We start from the raw sequence: 26,421 nt of genomic DNA, 5'->3' as shown, positions 1-26,421 counted from the left end.
AGTAAGGGCAAAAATGATTGTGCACAAAAATTTTTATGAAAGGTTGTTAATAAATAGAAACTGGAGAGCATAAAATGCATTTGCCTTCTCTTATACAGCTTAAGTATGCACAAAAGGGTTTTTGATACTTGACCACATGTATGTAATGTAATTTTTTAACAGTTTGTTAAATAAAACTGTTGTATCATGTATCACTGCCTCGGTTTTATAAAAAAAAATAATAAGCTGAAACAGAATTTCATGTAACATAGTTGCACTAAGAGAAGGTCTTCTGCCAAGTAATGATAATACGTAATTCCCCAATCAGCAGGGTCAAAACTGAAGTTATAGGAGAATGATGATGATGATGATAATTCAGTAATGGTGAGAACTGGAATGATAGGGAATATAGGATGATTTTATATTGTTTTTAATGTTTGGAACAGGGCATTTTTATAAGGAGTGAAAAATACAGGATAAGAAAGTTACTGGCAGTGAAATGGTAGCTTGAAAGAAGCAAAACATGACTAATTTTTAATAATTTGTATTTTTCATAGCTAACTAACCTGAGGCCTTAGCAATAGGATAATTTTCCTAGTGCCAGCTGGTCACCGGTTATAACAATCAAAGATTGTAAAGCAGGGAATCGTGAGATCTGGCAACTCTAGTGCATACTAGATGATACGTAGCTGGTCTGAGACTAGGCACTGTATCTCGTGATGCGTTCAGTCTTTTCCTTAACCTCTTGGAGAGTAGACGCTATCTCTTTTGCTCTCTGTCTAGGAAACTATTCCCCCAGGCCAAATTGATTAAGTAGAAACCTGTAGTGTTTTTTTTTTTTTTGCATTGTGCTAAGCAAGACATGATTTAAACAGTATTCGTACCTCAAAGTTGGCTTGGATAGTTGAAGGAGGGTGGATGGCAATAATTTTTAATTAACCCTGGAACACTGAACCCATTTCCCTGTTACACGGCCACTGAACGTGGGTAGTTTATACCCGATTTTGGAAAATTAAAAAAAATAGTAAATATGTAAATTTATTAATCCTATCCCTTACACACTAAATATAACCCTATTACCTAGTAATGAAACTATTAAATTAGAATAATTACTTTCAGAAACTTGAATTAAAAAGCAAAAAAGAAAGGAATGTAAAAAAGTGAAAAAATTTGAATGTTTTTGCAAAAAAATTAAGCAAAAAAAAACCCTCCCCAAAAAATCGCTCAGATGCTCCCACACGCTTCCAAGGATGTCAGGCTCTCATCCCAGGGGGTCATCAAGGCACGGGGGATGCGGGAACTGTAGGGAAGAGAGTAGGAAAAACACCCTTTTTTTAGTGCACCAGAAATGACAAATTGTGGAATATAATGTGTTTATTATATTTCTTTTTATACTTTATCACACATTATCACTCAAAATCTTAGTTTTATATATATTACCTACCTCAGCCTTATATGCAATCACAGCAGTAGGGGAAGTAGTGGCTCGGGCAAACAGGTTGGCGGCAGCTGTGACACCTGAAACGTGTCTTTTTGTCTGCCTTGGAGTCACACTTCGTGCAACGGACCATAGGGTTCCTCATCTCGGCTGCCGATGGTCCAGCACCTGCAGCTGTGCCAGTTTTTTCTATATACTCTTATCACTGAACGTGGGTAAACGGTACCCGAACACGTCTGTAGCGCAAAATCCAGGCAGAGGATTGGAGCAACGCGACTTCCCCCTATAAACCCATAGGGTAGACTGAAGCTATACTGAGTCCCAGCGCGCTGGCTTGTGGGGAAGAGGAGGGAACACGAATGACGTAACCTACTCTGGGTAATCTATACCCACGTTCAGTGTTCCAGGGTAGCCATGGGTAGAAATGTGTTATGCATTAGATATAATTTACTTTTGCACTGAGAATTGTGTATAAAGAAAATTTTGGGCAATAGTTAGTGTATCAGTTGTACCCCAGCATCATTCGTATTCATTGATCATAAGAATAGTATGTATTGTTAGGGTAATTTGTGCCTAATTAGTGATGTATAGCAGTGAGACGGTTCCAGTGTCTAATAATTGTGTTCATTGAAAACTTGGAAGGTATTAAAATTCTAAAATGGTTTTCTCCTGATGTTCAACCGTGAATTGATGTACTGTATTCTAGGCTGTAGCTGCTGTTAAAATGTTAGAAAACTACACTGCAAATCATCCTGAGGTATACATTATTGATCCACTTCCGGGTGTACGAAAACTTCTCTTACGGCAGGAAACTTATGAGCTTCTACAACACATCTTGAAAGATGAGAGTGAGTACTATTATGAGCTGTTGTTTCCCTTTGTAATTTGTTGTTTAAGATGTACCCTTCAGACCATGCAATGGTGGTTGTGGGCAAGCCCAGTGATAATAAAGGTTTTTATCAAATACCTTGTTTAGTTATGGCTATGAAGGAATTCTTGAAGATTCTTTATCCTTTATTTTAATTTCTCTTCTTTCTTTTAATATTTGCTACTGTCCCAAAAGTGCAAATTGTCTTCTGAAGATTAGTGAATTTTTAAGAATATACATGTGTAATTTATTAAATTCATCATCATAATGTTTTAATGCCAGCTTTACTCTTAATGGAGTTTTGGTTAGTGACTTGCACTTGTGATGGGATATTGTTCTAGATCTTAGACATGATGAGATGATTTCTTGGTAGCCTATTGATTTGTATGTATTTTGTAGTTTTGTTATAATTGAATGTTTTTCCTTCATTGCATCTGTACATGATTTGTAGGTCTTTTTTGCTAATCTTCTGGTTTGTTCATGAAACTTACCTGACAGATATATATAGCTGTATTTTCCGAAGTCCGACAGAATTTAAAAATTCGCGGCACACGCAGTGGGGGCCGGCCAGGTGGTTAGTACCCATTCCCGCCGTGGGAGGCGGATATCAGGAACTATTCCATTTTCTATTCATATTTTTTCTGTCGCCGGTCGGTAAACAACTGTTTACAGACCTCCGCCTAGGATTTTGAAAACTTCATTAGCCGCTTAAGTATCCTAATTGTTATTTCGATTATTAACTTGGATTTGTGGCTAGGCATACGCTATCGTAAATTTTTTTCATTGCATTTGATGTCTGAAGCTAGTTAGCCTAGTTTCAGACTTTGTTGTCTGCATGGTAATGTGAGGCTACCGGAACTTTCGGTAGACACTCGCTTAGTATATATGACGTTTGTACATGATTTTTTTCTTTGCATAAGTTCAATGTAATTAGTAAAGGTGTGACTGATTACGGAAGAAGGAGGATTCATGTACGCATTTTAGAGCGTGTTAGAATCAGGAGTTTCCTCCACAGTAAACAGAAGTTAATAATTAACCTTCTAACCTCCTGTAGATTTTATTTTGCCTAACCCTGTGGTATGGCTTTAACGGGCTAGAAGAAGTGTCTGCTAGAGGATTACATCAAGTAATCTTAGACTAAAGTGCTCGCTCTCCATTCAGTGTTGTGAAGTGTAGTGCCCCTTGTGTTGTGGAGGGGGCGTCAGATCGGCCCCATAATGCCTCTAGGCCTGGACCTCTGTCGGACTCCCAGGACTCAGGGAGAGGGCATGTCGAAAGCCGCCAAGAGGGTTACGGGGGTCTCCCACCGATCTGGCGTCCCTTCGGCAGAACCTGTTGATGCTAAAGATCGTGCTCGTGCACGAATCTTGAAGGATTGCTTCTCGTCCTCCGAGGCGTCCTCCCCGCGCAGGGTTGGAGCTCTCGGAAGGACTCGCGCCCTCTAAGAAGCTTTAGAGAAGAGGACGCTTCACGTCCTCTCTCTCGTTAGGAGGGAACGTCAGATCGGCCCCATAACGCCTCTAGGCCTAGACCTCTGTCGGACTCCCAGGAAACCAGGGAGAGGGCATGTCAAAAGCCGAAGGAGGGTTACGGGTTTTTCATGCTGATCTGGCTTCCTTTCGGCAGGGGTGCCTGGTTGTCGCTTCCCAGGCTGCCGAAGATCGAGCACGTGCAGAGAAGAGGACGTTTCACGTCCTCTCTCTCGTCACGAGAGGATGAAAGAGTAAAGAGACCACAATTTCCCTTTTAGAAGAATGCACTGGCTCTTTTTCTAAGGGACATTTAAGGAGGCTCATTCATCTTTCCAGAAGAGTGATTTGAGCCTCCTGCGAGAACGCTCATGTATATATCATTTATACATTATTAAGGAGGCTCATTCATCTTGCCAGAAGAGTGATTTGAGCCTCCTGCGAGTGACCGCTCATGTATACATCATGTATACATTATTAAGGAGGCTCATTCATCTTGCCACAAGAGTGATTTGAGCCTCCTGCGAGTGAACGCTCATGAAGTTAGAGCTGTTTCAACCTCGCTAGCATTCCAAAAGAATTTGGTAATCAAGGACATTCTTGATTCCACCTTTTGGAGGAGCAACTCAGTATTCGTCTCCTCTCCTCATTGCGCTCCGTATACGTTATGTAACGTTCGCTTTACTTCGATAAAGCAAGCTGATAAGTTTGACGGCCGGCAAGCTGCTTTGCACAGTCAAACAACTTATGTCTCTGGTCGGCATAAGAAGGGCAATTTAGACGTTAGGAAGCTTTTGGAGGTGCTCGACGTCCTATAAGTAGAGACATTCTCCAGGACGCTCGGCAAGCACCTTGCGGAAGACGAAAACATACGTCTTCCTTTAGTGTTCACACACTTCAGAAGCAGCGTGCGGCTCTCCATGGAGACTCGCATGAGGACATCCCTTAAAAATATTCAATGTCATACGCAAAACGCGGTTCGTCATAACATTGAGATGTTGGCAAAGGTCGCTCTCCAGGACGCCTCTTCGGCGGGCCTTGCATGCATCAAGGCGCTCAACGAGTTCCTCTCTGAAACGTCGTTTGAAGACTTGGTGTTCTCTGCTCAGACACGCTCGTAGCTAAGCAGGACGTTTTTTGAGGACGCTCAGCAGGACGCTAAGCAGGACGCTCGGCAGGACGCTTTTCAGGACGCTCAGCAGGACGCTTTTGAGGACGCTCAGCAGGACGCTCAGCAGGACGCTTTTGTGGACATTCGCCAGGACGCTTCGGTGGAAGCTCGGCAGGACGCTTTGCGAGAGAAAAGAAAAGACTTGTTGAAGGCGTCTTATTTGCTGTTGAGGGCATTTCTTTACAGAAATTTTTAAAAGGATTCGGAGTAGCGAGAGACATACCCGAATTTTTTCTTCTATCCCTCTTTCTCTGCATCGATTTCTTTGAGGATCGGGAAGATTATATACTCGGATTCCTGGGTGACTTTCGGTCATGTTAAAGGGTTTTCCCCTATTAGCAAAGTGCTAATAGTTTTGTCAAGTCAGGACGTTTTCCCATTGTCATTTAAGTGGGGGACCCCTCATAAATGGGGTAGTTCTCATTGACATAGATTTTAACGTTTTTATCGTTTAAGCTGATAAACTCGTTAACAAATTTCGGAAGAGCTCTCATTCATTTTCAGAGGCTCATCCGGGGTTAAGAGAAAGACTTGTAGACTATCCAGGAAGTCTTTTGTCCAATATCATAAAAACATTGAAACGGTCTTTTCTTTTTCGATCCACGGTTCTCTCTTGATGATCTCTATTCGAATGTTACTCCCTTTTCTTGAAAAAGAGTCTTGGCAAAGATTCAAGGAGTTCTTTTAAAAGTCTCGTTCATTAGAACGTGGACAGTCGTTTTCCTTTCTTTCTCTCTTCCTCGTACAGGCAAGATGTAGTAGAGAATTCGATGGTTCAAATTACTACAATACTTACGTAGTTTATCTGTGCGTCATTTTGCTAACGCATGGGTCGAATCATATACGCATATCGTATTTACCTCTGCGGATAGAAGCCGAAAGAACTGTTGTTCTAATGTATTTATTTGACACTCCCTTCAACCTTCCAAGAGTTTTCGGAGGAAGAACAACTCTTCAGGTTTTGTTACGACAACACCAACTCAGCTTCTGTATTTAGCGAATTCTGTTTCGTTTAAATAGGCCTGCTGAGAGTTTCCTTTTGCTCGATAATATCATACCTATCCTTCGTAAAGGGAGTAGCTGGCAACTCAGGCAGTTAGTATTCTGTTCACCATTGAAGCTTTTCCTTCGAGGAAGACTTCTTCTTCACTCTCTTTGATAGAGATCGAAGGTGGTCGATCTCCAATCCTTATATTGTTTTCTTGAAGGAAAGAATTTAGGATGGAGATCGTTGTTCAGAATCCTATAAATATACTACGTATATTAACCTCGCGACATGATTCTACTAAGCAGTTGAATGGTCCGAGGGGTAGGCGCATATCCTAGTTTTTCTACGGATTGCGACTTAGACGAGAAGTATTCTAATTGAACTGCAACTCGGGGTTGCCTGCAACCTCCCAGGAGTTTGTTTCAATTTTATATTCTTATGGTTTTGTCACGACAACACCATTTCAACTTTTATATTTACCGAAATTCGTTTCGCCTAAATATAATTGCTCGAGCATATCTTTTATGCTCGGTGGTTCTAGCCGAACGCATTCCTTTGTGGAATATGGATTACCTGGCAACTCAGGATGACGAGTCAGCGGAGTCAGGCTCGCTACTGCGTATTGAACTGCTGTGCCTGATAGCCGCTCAGTATCAGCTGGGCCTCCGAGATGCACGGTTGTTTATGTCTCTCTCTCTCTCTCTCTCTCTCCCCTGCTTTGATTGACTACCGAACCTATCTCTGCCCAACAATCTTGAACTTAGGTCTCTGATTAAAGGGGATTCTCGCAATTATGAAGGACCATCTACTGCTGTGACGATAGATTCCATCGCCTTCGATATTGTGAGAATTTTCAACAGAGATATCTTAGACTTATTGGTTTTACTGTTTACCGCACGGTAACAGAAGTCTGTACAAGTCTCCCGCTGCATCGCACTGATAATGCGAATGATTTTGCAGACATCTGAGTTTGTCTTGATATATCTCATATTCGTAGGTGTACAATTGTTCATTGTTCATCCCGAATTAACAGATATGTCATAAAGACATCGCCTACTCTCCGACCTGACAGCTCTACTTCCAAATGTTCAGCCCATGAGAAGCAGTTCTTCAGGCGGCTTTCCCTGTGTTTTCATTACTGAAGAACGCCCCGCTTTCATTGCAACTACGACTTCTCACCGGACAGCAATGAAATAGCGGTTAGCGTTTTCAGTCAGTTGTAAGCACAGGTTCAGAATCTTGAGAATCCTTCTCTCGATTCGTCTGTGAAGACGTAGGTTGCATTCAATATCTACCTTCGTCTTCAACGGTACATAGCGATAAGATCTTCAAGAGATGGCAGTCTCTTGGCCAAGGCAAAGCAGTGCTGCCTATTTTCAGTGTTCAATCGGAGGAGGCCGTTTCTGGAGTAAGTGACTATTCCTCCAACTCGACCTCTTTGAATTTCTTTATGGTTCTATCTTTCCGTCTGAAGTATGAGTAAGCTAGAAGTCCTAACTATTGTAGAATATGCAAATTGTTGTTGACGGCCTCTAGGCTCAGAGATTCGGTTCTGTCAAACAACCAAAGCTTCACGATCTTTGAGGTCTGTGGAGATCTTAAATTCTCTGGTATCAAAGGTTCCGGCATGGAACTTAGACGTAGTCTGAGTTTCTGATGCCAAAAGCATTTCGAACCTATCCTTTCTGCGAACTTAATACACGTGACCAGAAAGGCTAATATTCTAACCGCTCTAGCCACGGCAAAGAGGGTTAGTGAGGTTTTAGCCATCATCAGAGGTTTTGGCTTTAAAGGACATAATGCGGTCTGTCCTCTAAGCCTTCCGTTCTTCATAAGAACGAAAACTGTCTAACCCTTGACCCGAAGGCTTGGAGACCAAGGGTATGGCACAATTTATTGGGCAAGGGCATTAGAGTCCTGTGCCCTGTAGGCTCTCTCAAGTTTTATCCTGATAAAACTATAGAAAGTCAAGGTCAACGGACAATCTGCGGTGCTCCGTAAAAAGATCCAGACTGGTTCATGTCCAAGAACACCCTGGCATTATAGCCAAGGAGTTCTTTTAAGAGGTCTCATTCATTATGTTTGCATAAAGATTTGAGATTTTTTCTTAATATGAATGCTCAAGAGGTGCGGGCGCGGCCTCGGAAGCATTTCAACAGAGCATGACACTCAGTAACATCCTGAGTGCCACGCTTTAGCGAAGCAACTCTGTGTTCGCTTCACACTCCCGACGGGATGTGAAGACGACATTTGAGATCTGTAAGTCGCTAGGACCATACATTTCCGTAGATATATTATTGGGGGCAGGAAGCAACACGAATCCTATCCTATAGAAAAGGGATAGGTGTGCTTTTAACTTTGAAGGGTTGGTCGCTTGAGACGCGTTCCTTTTCTTTAGCCTAGAAGTTATGGAACTAACTTTGATAGGTTAGGTCAGGTGGTGGTTTTAGCTTCGGTGCCCTCAGAAGTATGGTCATATGGTCTAGTCACATTGTGGTCACGTCCCCGTTGACAGATCATCTAGAGCGCACCAGCATTACAGGTCTCTACCTCGCTGGCAACTCTAGTAAAGCAGAAGCAGACTTTGGTGACAGTAATCACGAAGTCGGCTATGCTAACAGGTGAGGAACCAAGATGTATATCATCTACTTAATTAAGTTTCCCAAAAATCCTATTCTGTCCTCTTCCCACCATCCGAAGGTGGGATTCAGCTATATATATATCTGTCAGGTAAGTTTCATGAACAAAATGTTATTGTTATAATACAATTAAGTTTGTTCATACTTACCTGGCAGATATATATAATTAAAGTGCCCACCCACCTCCCCTCAGGAGACAGTGGCACTGATAAAATATGAATAGAAAATGGGAATAGTTCCTGATATCCGCCTCCCACGGCGGGAATGGGTACTACCACCTGGCCGCCCACTGCGTGTGCCGCGAATTTTTAAATTCTGTCGGACTTCGGAAAATACAGCTATATATATCTGCCCAGTAAGTATGAACAAACTTAATTGTATTATAACAATAACATTTTTATCAAAATGTAATGAGTCAGAATTATTTGAAAAGAAAACTTTTGTCTCATGTAGCTTACTAACTTGTAAGACCCTGGAACTTAATGTAATGAGTCAGAATTATTTGAAAAGAAAACTTTTGTCTCATGTAGCTTACTAACTTGTAAGACCCTGGAACTTAATGTAATGAGTCAGAATTATTTGAAAAGAAAACTCTTGTCTCATGTAGCTTACTAACTTGTAAGACCCTGGAACTTACCCTCAAGTGGACACGAGATCCACAAACTGACATGTCCTGTTAACTTTTGTAGAATCTTTATAGAAGGACAATATTTGGGAGTTTTGAGAGACGAGGGGAACATGAGACAGGCTCTGATCATGATAAAAGCTCTCATTATGATAAAAACTGAAAAAAAGCATAAAAGGAAAGTTTAAAGTGCTCAATGCCATGAAAAGTAAAGAACTATTTTCACACCTGATGTTATGAAAAGGTGATGTTAAGCATCAAAGCTAATTGGATGTATCTTTGATAAATACATAATGGTGAGTCTTTGTTCATGAGTATGGGAAAAGATTCACCTTAGCACTTTAAAGTCACATTTGTTGAAAGCCTCAAAAAACATTAGTATACATAAAAAAAACATTTTATGTAAAATATAAGATTTTTATTAGTAGAAGGTGAAATATCACGCTATTGTATCCTAAAAACTATCAGTTTTCTTCCAAGATCTTAATAGTTCATGTCCTATCTCACATTTAAAGAATTGTAGGGCATTGGCATGTCTTAAGTACCAGGCTCTGTAGTAAAGATACAGATGAATCTATTCATTCTTCATCCTAGCTTCATCCTGCTCTGTTGTTTTTATTCTGACTCTTAACTAGTATAATACAATTTGGGAATGAGTTAGTCTTGCTCCTTCTTTGCCTTGTATGAGCTGTTGGGATTTGTGTTTGGAAGTCCACAACTATTTTAATAAAATGCCATGTATTGAATAGGCAAGTTATTTTAAAGGCATATAACAGTTTCACTGAAACTGAAATTAGGGCTTTGCCCACTTCTTAGGCCTTTAAAAAACTTATGAAAATTAGATCTCCAATTACCTTTTTATTGCTTTATTTATGTGACCAAATGCACACATCCTTTAATGTATACTTTACAATATATCTTAAAGCTACTGGCAAAGTTATTGTGACTTTCCCGAGGAAATAGGTTATTTCAGGGCTGATTTCTCTTCCTTTTCTTTTTAACTTTGAGTCATCTTGGGTACTTATTAACTGATGGCTTCACTACTAGAACCCTGCACAATGTAATTCTTGACCTTACTAGCAGGGAACCAGTCCACTTCATGAACTTTTGCTATCCTCAGAACATAACATTGGACATCAAACACTTCACTCCAGTGGTTAACTAACTCCAGATCTGCAAGGATCTTTCCACCTAAATAGCTGCCCAGGCGCTCATAAAGCTGTGGATTCTTGGGATAAAAAACTTCAAAATTTTTAAAACATAAAATGCATCCTTGAATGAGAATTTCCCACTTCATTCCCGACACTTCTATTGCAGTAATGCTAAATGGCATGAATTTACATGTAGCAATGGTGGATTCCTCCTTGAAAGTATGTCTGTAAATGGAGTTGACACATACTCTAGCCAAAAGAGTTGGATTTGTACCACAGAATTTTTTCTCTATTTATGTAATATAGAGAGCTTTTTTTTTTTTTGTACAAACCCATAATTCAAATCCTAAGGACCCACCTCCCACCCACTCATCAGAGCTCATTAGCACAATGGAATTGGTTTAGTTATGCCTGGCTAATGACCAATTGCTCATACAGTCACTTATTTCTTTATTACTTCTGTAGTTCAGTAAGAAGTAAGAATTGGGGTCTGGGTTCATCAGGGCCATAATTTTGCCTCGTTATGATTAATGACTTTTATATGACAAGTATGTTATTTGGGATGAATTTTACCTTCTGTTAGAGATAGCTTATATCTCTATGCCAGTAAGTGAGTCAGAATTCCAACAAAAGAATTATTGGCTGACCCTAGAGACTATCTAGTACATAAGTTCTTCAATAGGTGTGTTTGTCTTGATTGTGTTACTTCTTGTCAGGATTCTCCTTGTTGCAATTGTATATATGGGCTTATTGGTATTTCATGGTTTTGGCTGTTGGCTTCTTTCACAGTACTGTACATTTATTTTTCCTAGAATACCTTCCACTGGAATCCAGGCTGAGAATATCAAGAATAATGTATTGTGTTATTAGGGTGCTTATTTTGAGGTAGGTACACTGTGCCAGCTGTGGATGTGAGGAATGTAAGGATTTTTTAAAAGCCATTTGTGCTTAAGTTTGTTAGTAAAGAAAGAATAAGGAAGTAGATAAAATGTGAGAGTAAATAGGTCCGCTCATAAATCTGTCATTCTCCCCTTCTCCAGGTCTTTGTGCATGGCTGTCCTTATTCAGTCTCTGGCTTTTTCTCTGCTAATGTTTTAGCTGATACTTAGACTTCCTCTTTAGCTCTGCCTTCCCGTTTCCTTTCAATTCATGAAAAGCATATTGAGGATTCGGAACAGGCTGTAAATTTTATTTTGTTCATGAAACTTACCTGTCAGATATATATATAGCTGCATTTTCTGAAGTCCGACAGAATTTTAAAAACTTCCGACAAACGCAGTGGTCGGCCAGGTGGTTAGTACCCATTCCCGCCGCTGGGAGGCGGGTATCAGGAACCATTCCCATTTTCTATTCATAATTTTTCTGTCGCCGGTGCTGAAAACACCTGTTTTCAGTACCTCCGTCTTAGGATTTTGGAAACTTCATTGCCGCTAAGTATCCTAATTGTCTTTTGATTTATTTACTTGGATTTGTAGCTAGGCATACGCTATCTTAAATTGATTTGAATTTGATTCATTTTTGCATAAAATATCTGAATCTAGTTAAGCTAGTTTCAGACGGGGTTGTCTGCAAAGATAGGGTGTGGCTACCGAAAGCTTCGGTAGATCCGCACTTGGTATGTACGAGGGGTATGGGTCTTGCTTCTTTGTTGAGATTTGTCATGTAAGGAGTGTGAGACTTTGTCTATTCCGTAAGGAAGACGTATGATTCGTATGTACGCAATTAATCAGTAAACATGTCTAATTCCGTAAGGAAGACGTATGATTCGTATGTACGCAATTAATCAGTAACAAAAGTCAGGGTAGTGAACCTGCTAACCTTCCTGTAGACTTTATTTTGCCTAACCCTTATGGCCTACGGGCTATGAATATGTCTACGAGAGGTGCTCGCTCTCCTTCATTGCTGTGAAGTGCTACTTCTGTAATTGTTACTCCTAACCCTGCAGTGTTGCCTTCGGGCCCTAAGCAGTGTCTGTAGAGGAATTGCCCTTTCTCTGATACTCTTTCGATTCATAACTTAGAATCGAAAGTGCTTGCTTTAGAGAGTAAAAATGAAGTGCAGAAGTGCAGTGATTCCCCTTGTGTAGTGGAGGGTGCGTCAGATCGGCCTCGTTTCGCCTCTAGGCCTGGACCTCTGCTTGACTCCCAGGACCCGGGGAGGGAGCATGTCGAAAGCCTAAGGAGGGTTACAAGGAACCCCCACCGATCTGGCGTGCCTTCGCAGTTTTCTGATGAAATTCCCCAGACTGCCAAAGTGCGTGCGCGTGCACGAATCCTGAAAGATTGCTTCTCGTCCTCCGAAGCGTCCTCCCCGTGCAGGGGTTGGAGCTTTCGGAAGGACTCGCACCCTCTAAATAGAAGCTTTATAGAAGAGGACGCTTCACGTCTTCTCTCTCTCTCTCTCGTTATGCGTTTCAGTGAGAAGTAAGAAGGCGAACGTCGCCTGAACTCGTGTCCGTCTTTCCACCGAGAAATACGTAAAAGAAGTCATAGTAGCAGGAAGCTTTTGAGAGCGGACGCCCATGATGCTCGGATGGACTCCAGGCGCGCGGGTGCACGATCGCCGCGCGCCAGTGGACGCCGAGCGTGCGCCGAGTGGACGCGCGCGCGCCCAGTGACGCCGAGCGCGCGCGCCCTGTACTCCCGAGCGGCCGCGCTCGACCAGTGGTCGCCGAGCGCTGCGCGCCAGTGGACGACGCCGAGTCGTCGCCGCGCCAGTGGACGCCGAGCGCGCTCCAATGGACGCCGAGTAGACGCTGAGCGTGCACCAGCGCACGCCAGGTGTGTCGCCTGGCTGAACGTTTCTGTTGAACTCTTCAAGCTCTTGTTTCAGATTTGGGCCTAAAGAATTTTTACCTCTACCTTCGGTGATACCTTCTACCTCACCTGCAAAGAATGTGAAGTAGGCAGTGCTTCGGAGGAAGCTTAAAGTGAACAGACAACTTCTTCTTCGAAACCCAGCAAGACATCGGGTTTCGTGAATTCAAGAGGTCTCTGTCAATTAATATTGCTTTTCGCATAGGTGGATGGAGTTAAGGAAAGCTCAAGGGAAGATCTCGTTTGCTCTACCGCAACCTTTGCCATTCTGCCAATAAATTTAAGTTGCCACTACCGCAGTCAAGACTTTGCGATAAGGCAGTTACGGGTTATGTAAGGCTCGATGTCCTGCACGTCAGGACTCTCGGCAACGTTCAGTAGGATTCTTGCAAAGGCACTCATCAAAAGGACGCTCTTCAGGAAAGCGCAAGACAGGACTTCCTTTGCCATACTGCCAATAAATTTTAAGCTTTAGCAGGCATTAGTTGTGATACGGGAGAGGAAGCTGGTTGGAGAGTTTCTTCCTCTTCCCAGGATAATTTTGCAAGCTTTTTAGCCCATCTGAAAGGGTTTTTCAGATGATAGATTTTGTTAGTTTCTAGTCGGGGGACTACGCTGCCGAATTGAACATAGTCGTTCTACCTGCCGTAAGCCCAGTCTCTTAACAGGATTCTTGCCCCTTCCTCGTTTGAGACGGGAATCGGAAAAATTAAATGCTCGACTTCCTGGATTACGTTTTGTCAATTCAGTGACTTTCCCCCATTGACAATATACTTTCGTTTTGTCAAGTAAGTGGGGTATCCCCTCATTGACAAAATATCTCTTTGTCCCGTAAATGGGTTAGTTCTCATTGACAAACATCTCATTAACTTGATATTGCGTAAGCGAATAAGCTCTTATTGACAAGATTCGGAAGAGCTCTCATTCGTCATTCGCAGACTCGTACAAGAAATAGACTTGTAGACTACGTCAATGAACGCTTATGTCCAATCAACATAAGAAAGCTTGATCTGACTGGCTTCGATTCTCTTAAGTTTTGTTCATGAAACTTGCCTGTCAGATATGTATGTAGCTGTATTTCCGAATTCAGCTATATATATGTCTGCCAGGTAAGTATGAACAAACTTTATTGTGATATAATTTCATATTTTGCCTTGCGTTATTTTACTTTTGGTTGGTTCAAGTCATATACGCTTGCTGTAGTTACCTCTTCGGATGGCAACCGAGAGGTCTATTGTCTATTTTAAGGACATTTAATCGTTACTCCCTGCAGCCTTCCAGGAGTTTCCGATTTATCTTTTACCGTTGTATGGTAGTGTTCTGACGACACAAACGCATCTATATATTTAGCGTTTTCTGTTTCGCTTAAATATACCAGCTTGAGAGTCTTTCTGCTCAAAAAATAACGGACCTATTTCTTCGTAGAATAGGGTAGCTGGCAACCCAGACATAAAGTTAAGAGACGACGTTCGTAAGCTGCTGGCTGCTGCTGTCATGCTGTGTCTGTCCTCCAGTCCAAGTTGAACCAGGGTTCCCAGATTTGGCGGTTTCCCACCAAATTTGGCTGGTTTTTTTCCAATTTGGTGGGTAAAAATTCACTTTGGCTGGTTAGTGGTTTTTTGGCTGGTTTTCAGAAACTTGTTATTTGAGCTAAACACTGATCCCACTTTTGGGGAATGTGTCCCCAGATTGGGATTTTTTAAAGGTTTTCAGGAAAATTTGGGGAATTTGAATAGGTTTTCAGTGAAAACTTGGTAACTTTTAAGCAAAATATGTAAATAGAATAAAAAAAAAAATCACACACACCAGACGACCGCAACAAACACAAAAGGTCGAGACCATTAAAGGGGATTAGCGCAGATGCCATATTTTCTTAAACCCGTTCAAACTATTGAGGAAAAAAGAGTAATAAGGAGGTAGATTTGGCATGTTTATTTATTTGTTTTTTTTTTAACGGCCTGCCATTTCGTTGTGGATGGATGATTAATGGAAGTGACCACGGGTCACGGGATTAAGAGGATTGTCTGTCACCTCCCTTCAATTGTCAATACAAAAGCAAAACAAAAATTATTTTTCATGTATTCTTATATTAGTTTATATTATGTAACTAAAACTATGATGCTGCTATACAAGCATATATATGATAAAAAAATATGCATTTATAAAGGTAAATATAACGCACATGTATTTGGCGGTTATTTGGGCTGGTTTGGATTTCCATTTGGCGGGATTTTGGCTGGTTTTATGGTAGACTTTGGCTGGTTGGCAGTGCTGACATCTGGGAACCCTGAGTCCAACCGAGCCAGTAACAGATCGTGCGCTGTCATGCCCTGTAGGTTACGTCTCTTTCTCCTGCGGGATTGACTGACTAACCGTATCTCTGTGCTGACGGTTACGTCTCTCCTGCGGGATTGACTGACTAACTGTATCTCTGTCCTACAATCACGGACTTTAGCCTACGATTGAGGGGATTTGTTACGTGAATGAATAAACGTTGCATTCGTTTTGCCTTACTATGTTCAACAGAGTTATCTCTTAATCCTTTCGGTGCTCGTTACCGCACGGTATGGAACTACGAGTCTACCGCAACATTGCACTTTTATTTGCTCTCCTGCTTAGGCAAAGCGCAGCCTTATTAGGGAAGTAAGCATACTCGGGGAGGGAATGGATGAGCTTGCTGGGGACCATTTCCTTCCTGAAGAAGTTTGTTTCCCCGAATAGACTGCAATTCAGACCACAGTTTTTTCCTACCGGGAAACTGAAATATTATTCTTGATCTAGGAATGATTCTGAACATCTCTCAGTGCGTCTATCACCTGAGGTGATAGAAAGAAGGTGCCGGACATCTGGATAGGGTTTCAGATGTCTTGGATCTTAATCTGAAAGAAGTAAAAGCGATTCGGTAGTCCCTCCAGTCCTCGAAACAAGTATTTGGGAACCAGTGGTCCAGATCAATTCTGATATTCCACAGCTCTCTCATATCTTAAGAAGTATCTTCTCTCGGTCCTTGTTCGAGTTTACGAGAAAGAGCCTATTATAACAACAGGCGTAGAATGTAACGATCCTCTAGAGGTTCGTTACAGGATTGCAAAAGTCCGTAAGAATCGTCCTCGAATCGACGGCAGCAACTATTCACTTCCGAGTGGAATCTTTCTTTAGAAGTAAGTTGAGAGTTGTGTAGACTTTAGGGACGCCCTTTCATTCTTCTCTTCGATATGTTGAGGACGAAGAGGCTTCTTCTTCTCTGCTCCCTTATTCTCGATCCGGGATCGGTACCATTAAACGCCATCCTATGATATTGAACGGGGATGGATGTTTAGTCTCTTTTCCCCTTTTTCAATCGCTTAGGAAATGTAATAAGAGGATTTATGACGTCACAGGGAGTGACAATGACGCTGATCGCCCCATGTTGGCCTTCAGGATCCTGGATTCACAGAGGTCACATACTTCCTAGTTCACTTTCCAAGGACCTTTTCCGAGAGAGTCGGTCTACTCTAACTCGAAAGGTACCTATAACCTCTCCGCTCTGAGTCTGACTATGTTCAGACTATCGAGATGTTGACAGGAATAAGATTACCGTCTTCCATTTCCGTATGAAGAATGGGATAAGCTGGCAGTCACAACTATTAAAGAATATGCAAATATGTTGTTGACGGCCTTTGGGCTCAGAGATTTGCGTCTGTCAAACAACAAAGCCCTTCACGATCTACGAGTTTTGTGGAATCTCGAAACTCGCTCACCATCTACTTTTTGTCTCACCTGTTTTCTCGGAGTCAGACACTCGTGCGAGATCAGGCGACATATAGTAGCCCTGAGTTTCTTGTTGACGAAGTCGGTTGCGTTTATACACCCCGATGATCGTGTAACATGAGACCAGGTTGGACTGTCAGGCATTCTTCCTTCGGGACTGAATCGCCTTTTTGCTCCTCGCTCCTTTCTCCTGGCACCAGAAGCTCGAGTCAGGAGTTGATTCGCTGACGACGTTGGGTTGCGTTGATACACCCCCAAGGTTTGCTTAGATTGAATCGCCCAGGCAGTCCAGACACTCATCCTTCAGCGAAGAATAGTGCCTTATGGTCTTCACGGTACAGCCTTGCTGTCCTTGATTCGTCTGACTGGTCAACTGGTCGGTCACCTGACTTTAGTACAGACGGACTGACTGTGCATGTCCAGATCGAAGCTTTCAATATGGAACTTAGACGTAGTCTGAAGTTCTTAATGTCAAAGCATTCGAACCTCTCCTACCTGTTAACTTCTTGCATGTGATCAGGAAGGCCTTCTTCAAACCACCCTAGATACGACAAAGAGGGTTAGTGAAATTTTAAGCCATCGTCACAAGTTTTGGCTTTAGAGAACACAAGGCGGTGTGCTCTCTAAGCCTTCCGTTGTGGCCTGAGAATGGAAACCTGTTTTGTCCTTGGGCCAGGAGCTTGGAAACAAGGATGGCACAAGTTAGTGGGCAGGAGCCAGAGAGAGTCCTGTGCCCTGTCGGGTCTCTCAAGTTTTATCTACATAAAACTCAAGAAAGTCGAAGTCATTCGGGCAATCTGCAGTGTTCCGAAAAAGACCAGACTTGCCCATATCGAAGAACACCCTGGCTTTAGTGTTAAGGAGTTCTTTCAAAAATGCTCCTTCATTGTGTTTGCACAAAGATTTGAAATCTTTTTATCTGAATGCTCACGAGGTGAGGGCGCGGCCTCGGAAGCATTTCAACAGAGCATGGCACTCGGCAACATCCTGAGTACCATGTTTTAGCGAAGCAACTCTGTGTTCACTTCACACTCCCTGCGAGATGTGAAGATGGCATATGAGATCTGCTGCTCGCTAGGGCCATACGTGTCTGCAGACACAATCTTGGGGGCAAGAAGTACCACTCATCCTATCCTGTAGAAAATGGTTAGGAAGAGCTCTTAATTTAGTTGTCAGATATATATATATATATATATATCTATATATATATATATTATATATATATAATAATATATATAATAAAATATATAATAATAATTATTATATAACTAGATATATATTATATATTATATTAATATATATAATATATATAATATATATATATATATATATAAATATATAATAATATATATTATAATAATATATACAAATATATATATATAATATAATATAGATAATATATATATATATAATATATATATATATAATATTATATAAAATAAAATATATATATATATAATAAATAATATATATATATAATATATATATATTATATATAATATAATTATATATAATTTTTTTTTTATATATATATAATAATATATATAATATATAATATATATATATATATTATAATAATATTATATAATATATAGATATATATATATATATATATATATATATATTATATATATATATATATATATATATATATATATATATATAGATATAATATTATATATAATTATATATATTATAAATAATATAATATATATTATTAATATATTATTCTGATATACTTATAATATTAATTATAATTATATATATTTACATATATATATATATTAATATATATATATTATAATATATTATATATAAATTATATATAATATACTATATAATTATAATACTATATATATATAAATATATATATATAATATATATATATATATTATATATTATATATTATACTATTATATATTTATATATTATATATTAATATATTATATATATTATATATATTATATATATTCATATATATTATATATTTTTAAATATATTATATATATTATATAATATTATATATATTATCTATATTATATATATTATATATATTATATTATTATATTTATATATATTATATATAGTATTATATATTATTATTATTATTATTATATTATTATTATTATATTATTATATTATATTTATAGTATTATATTATATATTATTTTATATTATTTTGGGGGGGGGGGGGGGGGGTGGTAATATATTGATAGAGTTATATTATTATTATTATATTATTCTATATTATATATTACTTATTTTATTTTATATATTATATATATATATATTATATATATTATTATACTTACATATATATTATATATATTATATATATTATCTATATTATATTATATTAATATCTATTATATTATATCTATTATATATATTTATATATATTATATATATTATATATATTATCTATATTATATATATTATCATTATATTATATATATTATATATATTATATTATATATATTATATTATATATATTATATATATATATTATATTATATTATCTATCTTGATATATATCTCTATATATACTATATTATATATTTATATTTATATATAATATTATATATCTCATATATATATATGTATATTTATATTTTTATTCTTATATATATATATTTATTCTATATACATATATATATATATTTTATATATCTATATAGATATATTATTATATATATATATTATATTATATATTATATATATCATTATATATTATTTTATATAATATATATATATATATATATATTATATATATATATCTATTATATATTATATATTATATATATTATATTTATATATAATATTATATTATATATATATATATATTATAATATTATATATTTCTATATATTATATTTATCTAATTATATATATATTATATATATTATATATATTATATATATATATATATCCTTATATATTATATATATATATTTATACTCTTAGCCCTCATGGTATGGTCAATATGGTCTAGTCACGTCGTGGTCTCACCCCTGTTGACAGATCATCTGGAGTGCACCAGCTATATAGGTCTCTACCTCGCTGGCAACTCTAGTAGCACAAGCAGACTTACGTGGCAGTAACCACGAAGCCAGCTATGCTAACAGGTGGAACCAAGATGTAAATCATCTGCATGCATTTGTTTCCCAAAATCCTTCTATTCTGTCCCTTCCCACCTCCAAAGGTGGGATTCAGCTATATATATATCTGACAGGTAAGTTTCATGAACAAAATGATATTGTTATGATACAATAAAGTTTGTTCATACTTACCTGGCAGATATATATAATCAAGTACCCACCCACCTCCCCTCAGGGGACAGTGGAAATAAAAATTATGAATAGAAAATGGGAATGGTTCCTGATACCCACCTCCCAGCGGCGGGAATGGTACTAACCACCTGGGCCGACCACTGCGTTGTGTGTCGGAAGTTTTTAAAATTCTGTCGGACTTCAGAAAATACAGCTATATATATATCTGCCAGGCAAGTATGAACAAACTTTATTGTATCATAACAATATCATTTTTATATATGTAATTTACCAAGTAATTACATAGCTATAAGTTCCACTTATACAGCAGCTTGAATTCAAAATTTCACAGATAGCACTTCAAACTATTGTGCAAGTGACTAGTTCCGGCCACTAGCAGGAAAATGTTTAGCCTATGGGAATAGCGTGAAGGAAATGGCATAATAAACAAGAATTACTTTTAGCTGCGAACTATATCGTCGGCTCACAAATAAAAGATTAGCTGATGAATTAACTCAATAATAAAAAAAATAAAAACTCCAATAATCAAAAAAATAAAAACTCATCCTGAAATTTCATTAAAGTTTCCGAATATGCCTTCCACTGAACATGTATTAAGTAACTTTCAATGGAATCTCAGGATGTGTTTTTACTTGTTTTGTTATTATTGAGTTGATTCATCAACTAATCTTTTGTTTGAGAGCCAACAATAATAGTTTGACCCTAAAAATAATTCTTGCTTGTTATGCCATTACCTCAGGCTAAACATTGCATTATATTTTGTTTACTGTGCCTCATTACATGGAAACCTTCGGTTTTAAAGTTGTGCCTTGATATTAAATTCTTAAATGTTGTTTTCAGAGTACTATAAGCACTCGCAAACTGTGTATTGCCTCCAAGTAATTTTTGAATGATTTGTCATTCTTTTAGGCTAAAAGGTTAGACAACTTTTGCCCATTGATTGCTTAGGCTACTTGTGAGCTGCTGATATAGTGTTTCCCTGAAAAGGAAACCTTGTATCTTATGTCATTCCTGTAGGCCAAAATTTTTACATTGATGATGTTTACAGGGCATAGGCTACTCATAAATTCACTTATCAGTATTTCCTTTAAGGGTAATTATACATGGTTCTTCATTCCATTTGGCCAGATTTTATGCATTTTTTGTTTGTTTAGTGAACCTAGTCTTGCTAATCGTCGGTAATGATATTACTTTAACCCTTACACTTTCCTTTGCAGAGAAATAAAGTGTAGGGGCAGAAAGTAGTAGGAGAGAATGGTGCTTATGGAAGATGTTATCATCGGCCGAGAATCGGTCCCAGTAATTGCTTTGGGGTAGTACTTGTTTTGACAGTAAGTTTTAAGACTTTTCTGAGATGTTTCTCATGTCTCCTGTACTAGGAGGGCATGTATATAAGTTGATGCGGAGATTTTGAACACTGAGCAGCAAGGCGCTGAAACCACCCGTAAGCATCAGAGCGCCCATAAGCCCCAAAGTGCCCACAAGCACCAGTGTCTGAGTTGACAGGACCATCCATAAATGCCCAAGAGCATCCATAAGCACCCAAGAGTGTCCAAGAGTACCCATGGGTGACATCAGATATCGCCCGAAGTGAAAATTATTGAAAACTATACAAGAAGTAAGCAACTATAGACTACTTCTCTGCAGGAGCTATGATGCTGATGAGAAAACACTAATTGACAATTACAAAGTAGAAGAAGCACCCTATTTTGAAAATGCCGCCAGAGGGAATCATCTTGTGGATGGCTGTACATAAACCAAACTAAGTGAACAGCCAGACACATAACCTTTTCCTCTTCTACTACTATCCCTCTATGTAATTTTATCCACTTGCTTCTGTGCCTGGCTCCCTCGCTTCCTTCCCATGCCATTGCCAGTCTTGTGTCTGGGTCAACAGAAATTAACCCTCCAAACTGCTCGCCAGTTCTCCAAGACCTAAGTTACCGACATAATCAGCTGAACGTGGGAGAAGTCATACTGAATGTCCAAGGTAGACTGATGGGAATTACCTCAGGTAATTACCCCCTTTCTGTCAAACCTGTTGCATATTCCCAGCTATCGGCAGACAGCCACTGGAAAGGCGACTTCATGGAACAGTAATGGAAGAGGAGACTATTCGGCCCTTCGTTCATCCTAGACTTGAAGTCCTGTCATACTCCCCTGAATCTGGGAGAAGACATACTGGAGGGCTGAGGGGATTTGCCCCTGGATATTTGCCCCTCAGTCAAGCCTCTAATCCAGGTCCTGACAGACGGCCAGTGAAAAGGCGTCTTCATGGAGTTGTAAGTGGAAGTGGTGGCTATCTGGCACATCTGATATCCTAGACCTAAAGTCCATGTCATACTCCCCTTGGGAGGAGACATACTGGTGGTCCAAGGGAGTCTGAGAGGGTCTGCTGGGTAGTTGGCCCCTTAGTGGCACCTTTAACCAATCTGGTGACAACAAACAGCCAGTGGAAAGGCACCTTCCCAGATGTGCACCATCCTAATTGTAGTCACAGGTTTCCAGCCCTGAACAATGGCATAATAGTGATAAATCGAAACCATTGGAAAGGTCTGCTGTGGACATGTCCCACACCTCTCAAGTGCCATGTAAGAAGGTCGGGCAATTTGTTTCTTGCAGTTTTTGGGACAACCCAGAGTGGTTTTCTCCAGAATGTTCAGAAGTGGAACGTCAAGTGTTTATGTGCAAAGGTTTTCTTCCTTTTCCATGGATGAGTGCTTAACCCTTAAACGCCTATTGGATGTATTAAACGTCGACAAAAATTGTCTGTCTGGTGCCTAACAGATGTATGGTACGTTGACGCAAAATAGTTTTTTTTTAATTTGCGGAAAAATAGTTATAGGCCTACTAGGCGAAAACTTAAATCACGCGCCTTGAGGGATGCTGGGAGCTCACGGATCAAGCTGCTGTTTTGTTTACAAGCAATAGCCAGGTGCGCAAGCGCGAATTTCTTTCTTCTCGCACTAAAAAGCATCATAATTTTTGCACCATTTTATATTCGCCGTTACATAGTTTTATATATGAAAATGTGTGCAATTTCATGTAGAATACAACAAAAACAACCCATGGTTGTAGCTTTTATCAGTTTTGAAATATTTTCATATAAATAACAAAAAGTGCCAAAATTTCAACCTTTGGTCAACTTTAACTCGACCGAAATAGTTGAAAAACGCAATTGTAAGCTAAAACTCTTACATTCTAGTAATATTCAATCATTTACCTTTATTTTACAACAAATTGGAAGTCTCTAGCACAACAATTTGATTTATGGTGAATTTTTGAAAAAAAAATTTTCCTTATGTCCGCGTGGTATCTCTTCCGAAAAAATGGGAAATTTTTTCGTCCGATTGTCGTAATATTTGCACCGTTTTATATTAGCCGTTACATAAAATTTTATATATGAAAATGTGTGCAATTTCATGTAGAATACAACAAAAAACAACCCATGGTTGTAGCTTTTATCAGTTTTGAAATATTTTCATATAAATAACTAAGTGCCAAAATTTCAACCTTCGATCAAATTTGACTCAATCGATATGGTCGAAAACCGCAATTGCAAGCTAAAACTAATACATTTTAGTAATATTCAATCATTTACCTTCATTTTGCAACAAATTGGAAGTCTCCAGCACAATATTTCGATTTATGGTGAATTTTTGAAAAAAACTTTGTCCGTACATCAGCGCGGTAACTCTTCCAAAAAAAATCAGAAATGTTTTCGTCCGATTTTCGTGATGTTTGCACCGTTTTATATTAGCCGTTACATAAAGTTTTATATATGAAAATGTGCGCAATTTTATGTAGAATAAAAAAACAACAACCCATGGTTGTAGCTTTTATAAGTTTTGAAATATTTTCATATAAATAACAAATTGCCAAAATTTCAACCCTCTATCAACTTTGACTCTACCGAAATGGGCAAAAAATGCAATTGTGAGCTAAAACTATTACATAATAGTAACATTCAATCATTTATCTTTATTTTGCAACAAATTGGAAGTCTCTAGCACAATATTTCGATTTGTGGTGATTTATGAAAAAACTTTTTCCTTATGTCCGCGTGGTAACTCTTCCGAATAAATCAGAAATTTTTTCGTCCGATTGTCGTAATGTTTGCACCATTTTATATTAGCCATTACATAAAGTTTTATGTGTGAAAATGTGTGCAATTTCATGTAGAATAGAACTAAAAACAACCCATGGTTTTATCAGTTTTGAAATATTTTCATATAAATAACAATAAATAGAAAAAATTCGACCTTCGGTCAACTTTAACTCAACCGAAATGGTCGAAAACTGCAATTGTAAGCTACAACACTTACAGTCTAGTAATATTCAATCAATTACCTTCATTTTGCAACAAACGGGAAGTCTTCTAGCACAATTTCGATTTATGGTGAATTTTTTAAAACTACTAGGTTTTTATGTCCGCGAGTTACGAATTCATGCATCATATTGTGATCATATTTTCTGTGTTGCTTTGCTCGTTTTACAATTTGATATATACCAAAATAATTGCAATTTAGTGTACAATACAACAAAAATATAATTAACTCTTTAGCTTTAACCGTTTTGCTCACAGCACGATTTGTATACAATTATATATGAAATTTTTTTTCACGCTGTCATATATATTCCAATTTTTATATATGATAATGATATTTTTTTCATTTCTGATGGCTGCATACTAAACTTCAGGCAATGACAAAAAAAGGAGCCAAAAATAAAATCTTAATCTTGAAAATTAAGCGTGCTGTGATTTAAAAAAAAAAAAAAAACTTTTTTCCACTTCGGCGCTCACTCGCGAACACCGCTGGCATATTGGAGACACATTCGGAAATACCGGCTTAGCGTTTAAGGGTTATTAGCGCCAGTGTGTGCAACAGGGACTGAACTTCCATTGGCTCCTGCAGCAGAGCCTGCTGGCGCCAAACTGCTCAGTGACTCCCAAGCACCCTCTGGGTTCCAAGCACTCAGTAGCTGCCAATGGCTCCCGAGCACCTAGTACCTCCTGAGCGTCCAGTAGCTCCCCGGCACCTATTTACACCTGTGCTTATAGTTTTATGAACATTTGGTCAAGTGTTTGGCACAAGCACTGGAGTTTAAGGTGACAACTGCCTTACAGCAAGCCCCTGCTTCTTTTGAGTTTGGATCTGTCACTAGATACCATCTTTTCCTTGGACTCAAGATGAACAAAGAAGGCATGTGTCTTTGGTGTTCCTGCCTCTAGTACTTCAACGGATCTATTTTACCAAAGATTTTATCTAGAATCTGAATTGTCTTTACTGGAACCAGAAACGAGATAAAATGTTCCCCCGTATCATGGGGGTGGCATATAGACCCCCCCCCCCCCCGAGTAGCTAGAACCCGCATATACTTGAAACCCTCACCACCTCAAAAATGCTTATAACTCTTATCTTGAATGTGGAAACACCAAAGTATCCCAATATATACCATCGTACATCAAATATACATTAAAATATCATCCTATTACAGTAGTACATATCAATGTTTGAAATATACATTTTACGGTAAAAAATACATGCGTACGTACTGTATTACTTAGTTATACTATATGTGAAAATAATCCAGTCCCCTCATCATAAGTATTCATTCATGCATGTTTTCTTTCATATAGTTACTATTTAAGTCATCTGGTTTTCTTTTTACAAAGGAAACAATTGTATGTAAAATCACAAGAGAGAGAGAGAGAGAACAAAATACAGTGGTACCTCGACATACGAAAGGCTCAACTTATGAAAAACTCGAGATACGAAAGCAAATACAAAGATCTTTTTTGCTCTACATATGAAAATAGTTCGTTACGAAAGGTTGTTGCTGTAAAGTCCCGAGATTCGCCTGGACCACCGAGAACAATTTTAAAACTCGCGTCCCGCCAACTGAGTAAACTCTCCACCATCCTCCTGCTCTCCCATTGGTTCCTGATGCTAGTCACCCCATAAGATCCTGCTCTCCTATTGGTCAGCATCTACCCCTTGTGCTCTATGTATTCTATTGGTAAAAGGATGCTGTAAATTGAAAAACTTATTCATGTAATACATTTAATAAAAAAAAAATATTAGGTAAAGATAGAATAATGAATAGAAATGAATGGTTATTACAGGCAGTCCCCGGGTTACGATGGGGGTTCCGTTCTTAAGACGCGTCGTAACCCGAAAATCGTCGTAAGCCGGAACGACTTTCTTGAAAACATTTTCACAGGGAAAATTTCAC

General features: G+C 38.5%; 1 protein-coding gene across 1 annotated transcript in view; it reads left to right on the top strand.

The window, feature by feature from the left end:
- Positions 1 to 26,421, top strand: part of LOC135219102 (inositol-tetrakisphosphate 1-kinase-like) — a gene marked incomplete in the record, with an annotated part of 218,677 nt that overhangs the window by 73,456 nt on the left and 118,800 nt on the right. The window contains 1 exon segment of the mRNA XM_064255543.1: positions 2,124 to 2,265. Within this exon segment, the coding sequence (XP_064111613.1) occupies positions 2,124 to 2,265 (142 nt within the window).

This window comes from Macrobrachium nipponense, chromosome 1, assembly GCF_015104395.2.
Source record: "Macrobrachium nipponense isolate FS-2020 chromosome 1, ASM1510439v2, whole genome shotgun sequence".
NCBI classification, from domain to species: Eukaryota; Metazoa; Arthropoda; class Malacostraca; order Decapoda; family Palaemonidae; genus Macrobrachium; species Macrobrachium nipponense.
This window is presented reverse-complemented; position numbering and strand designations above follow the sequence as displayed.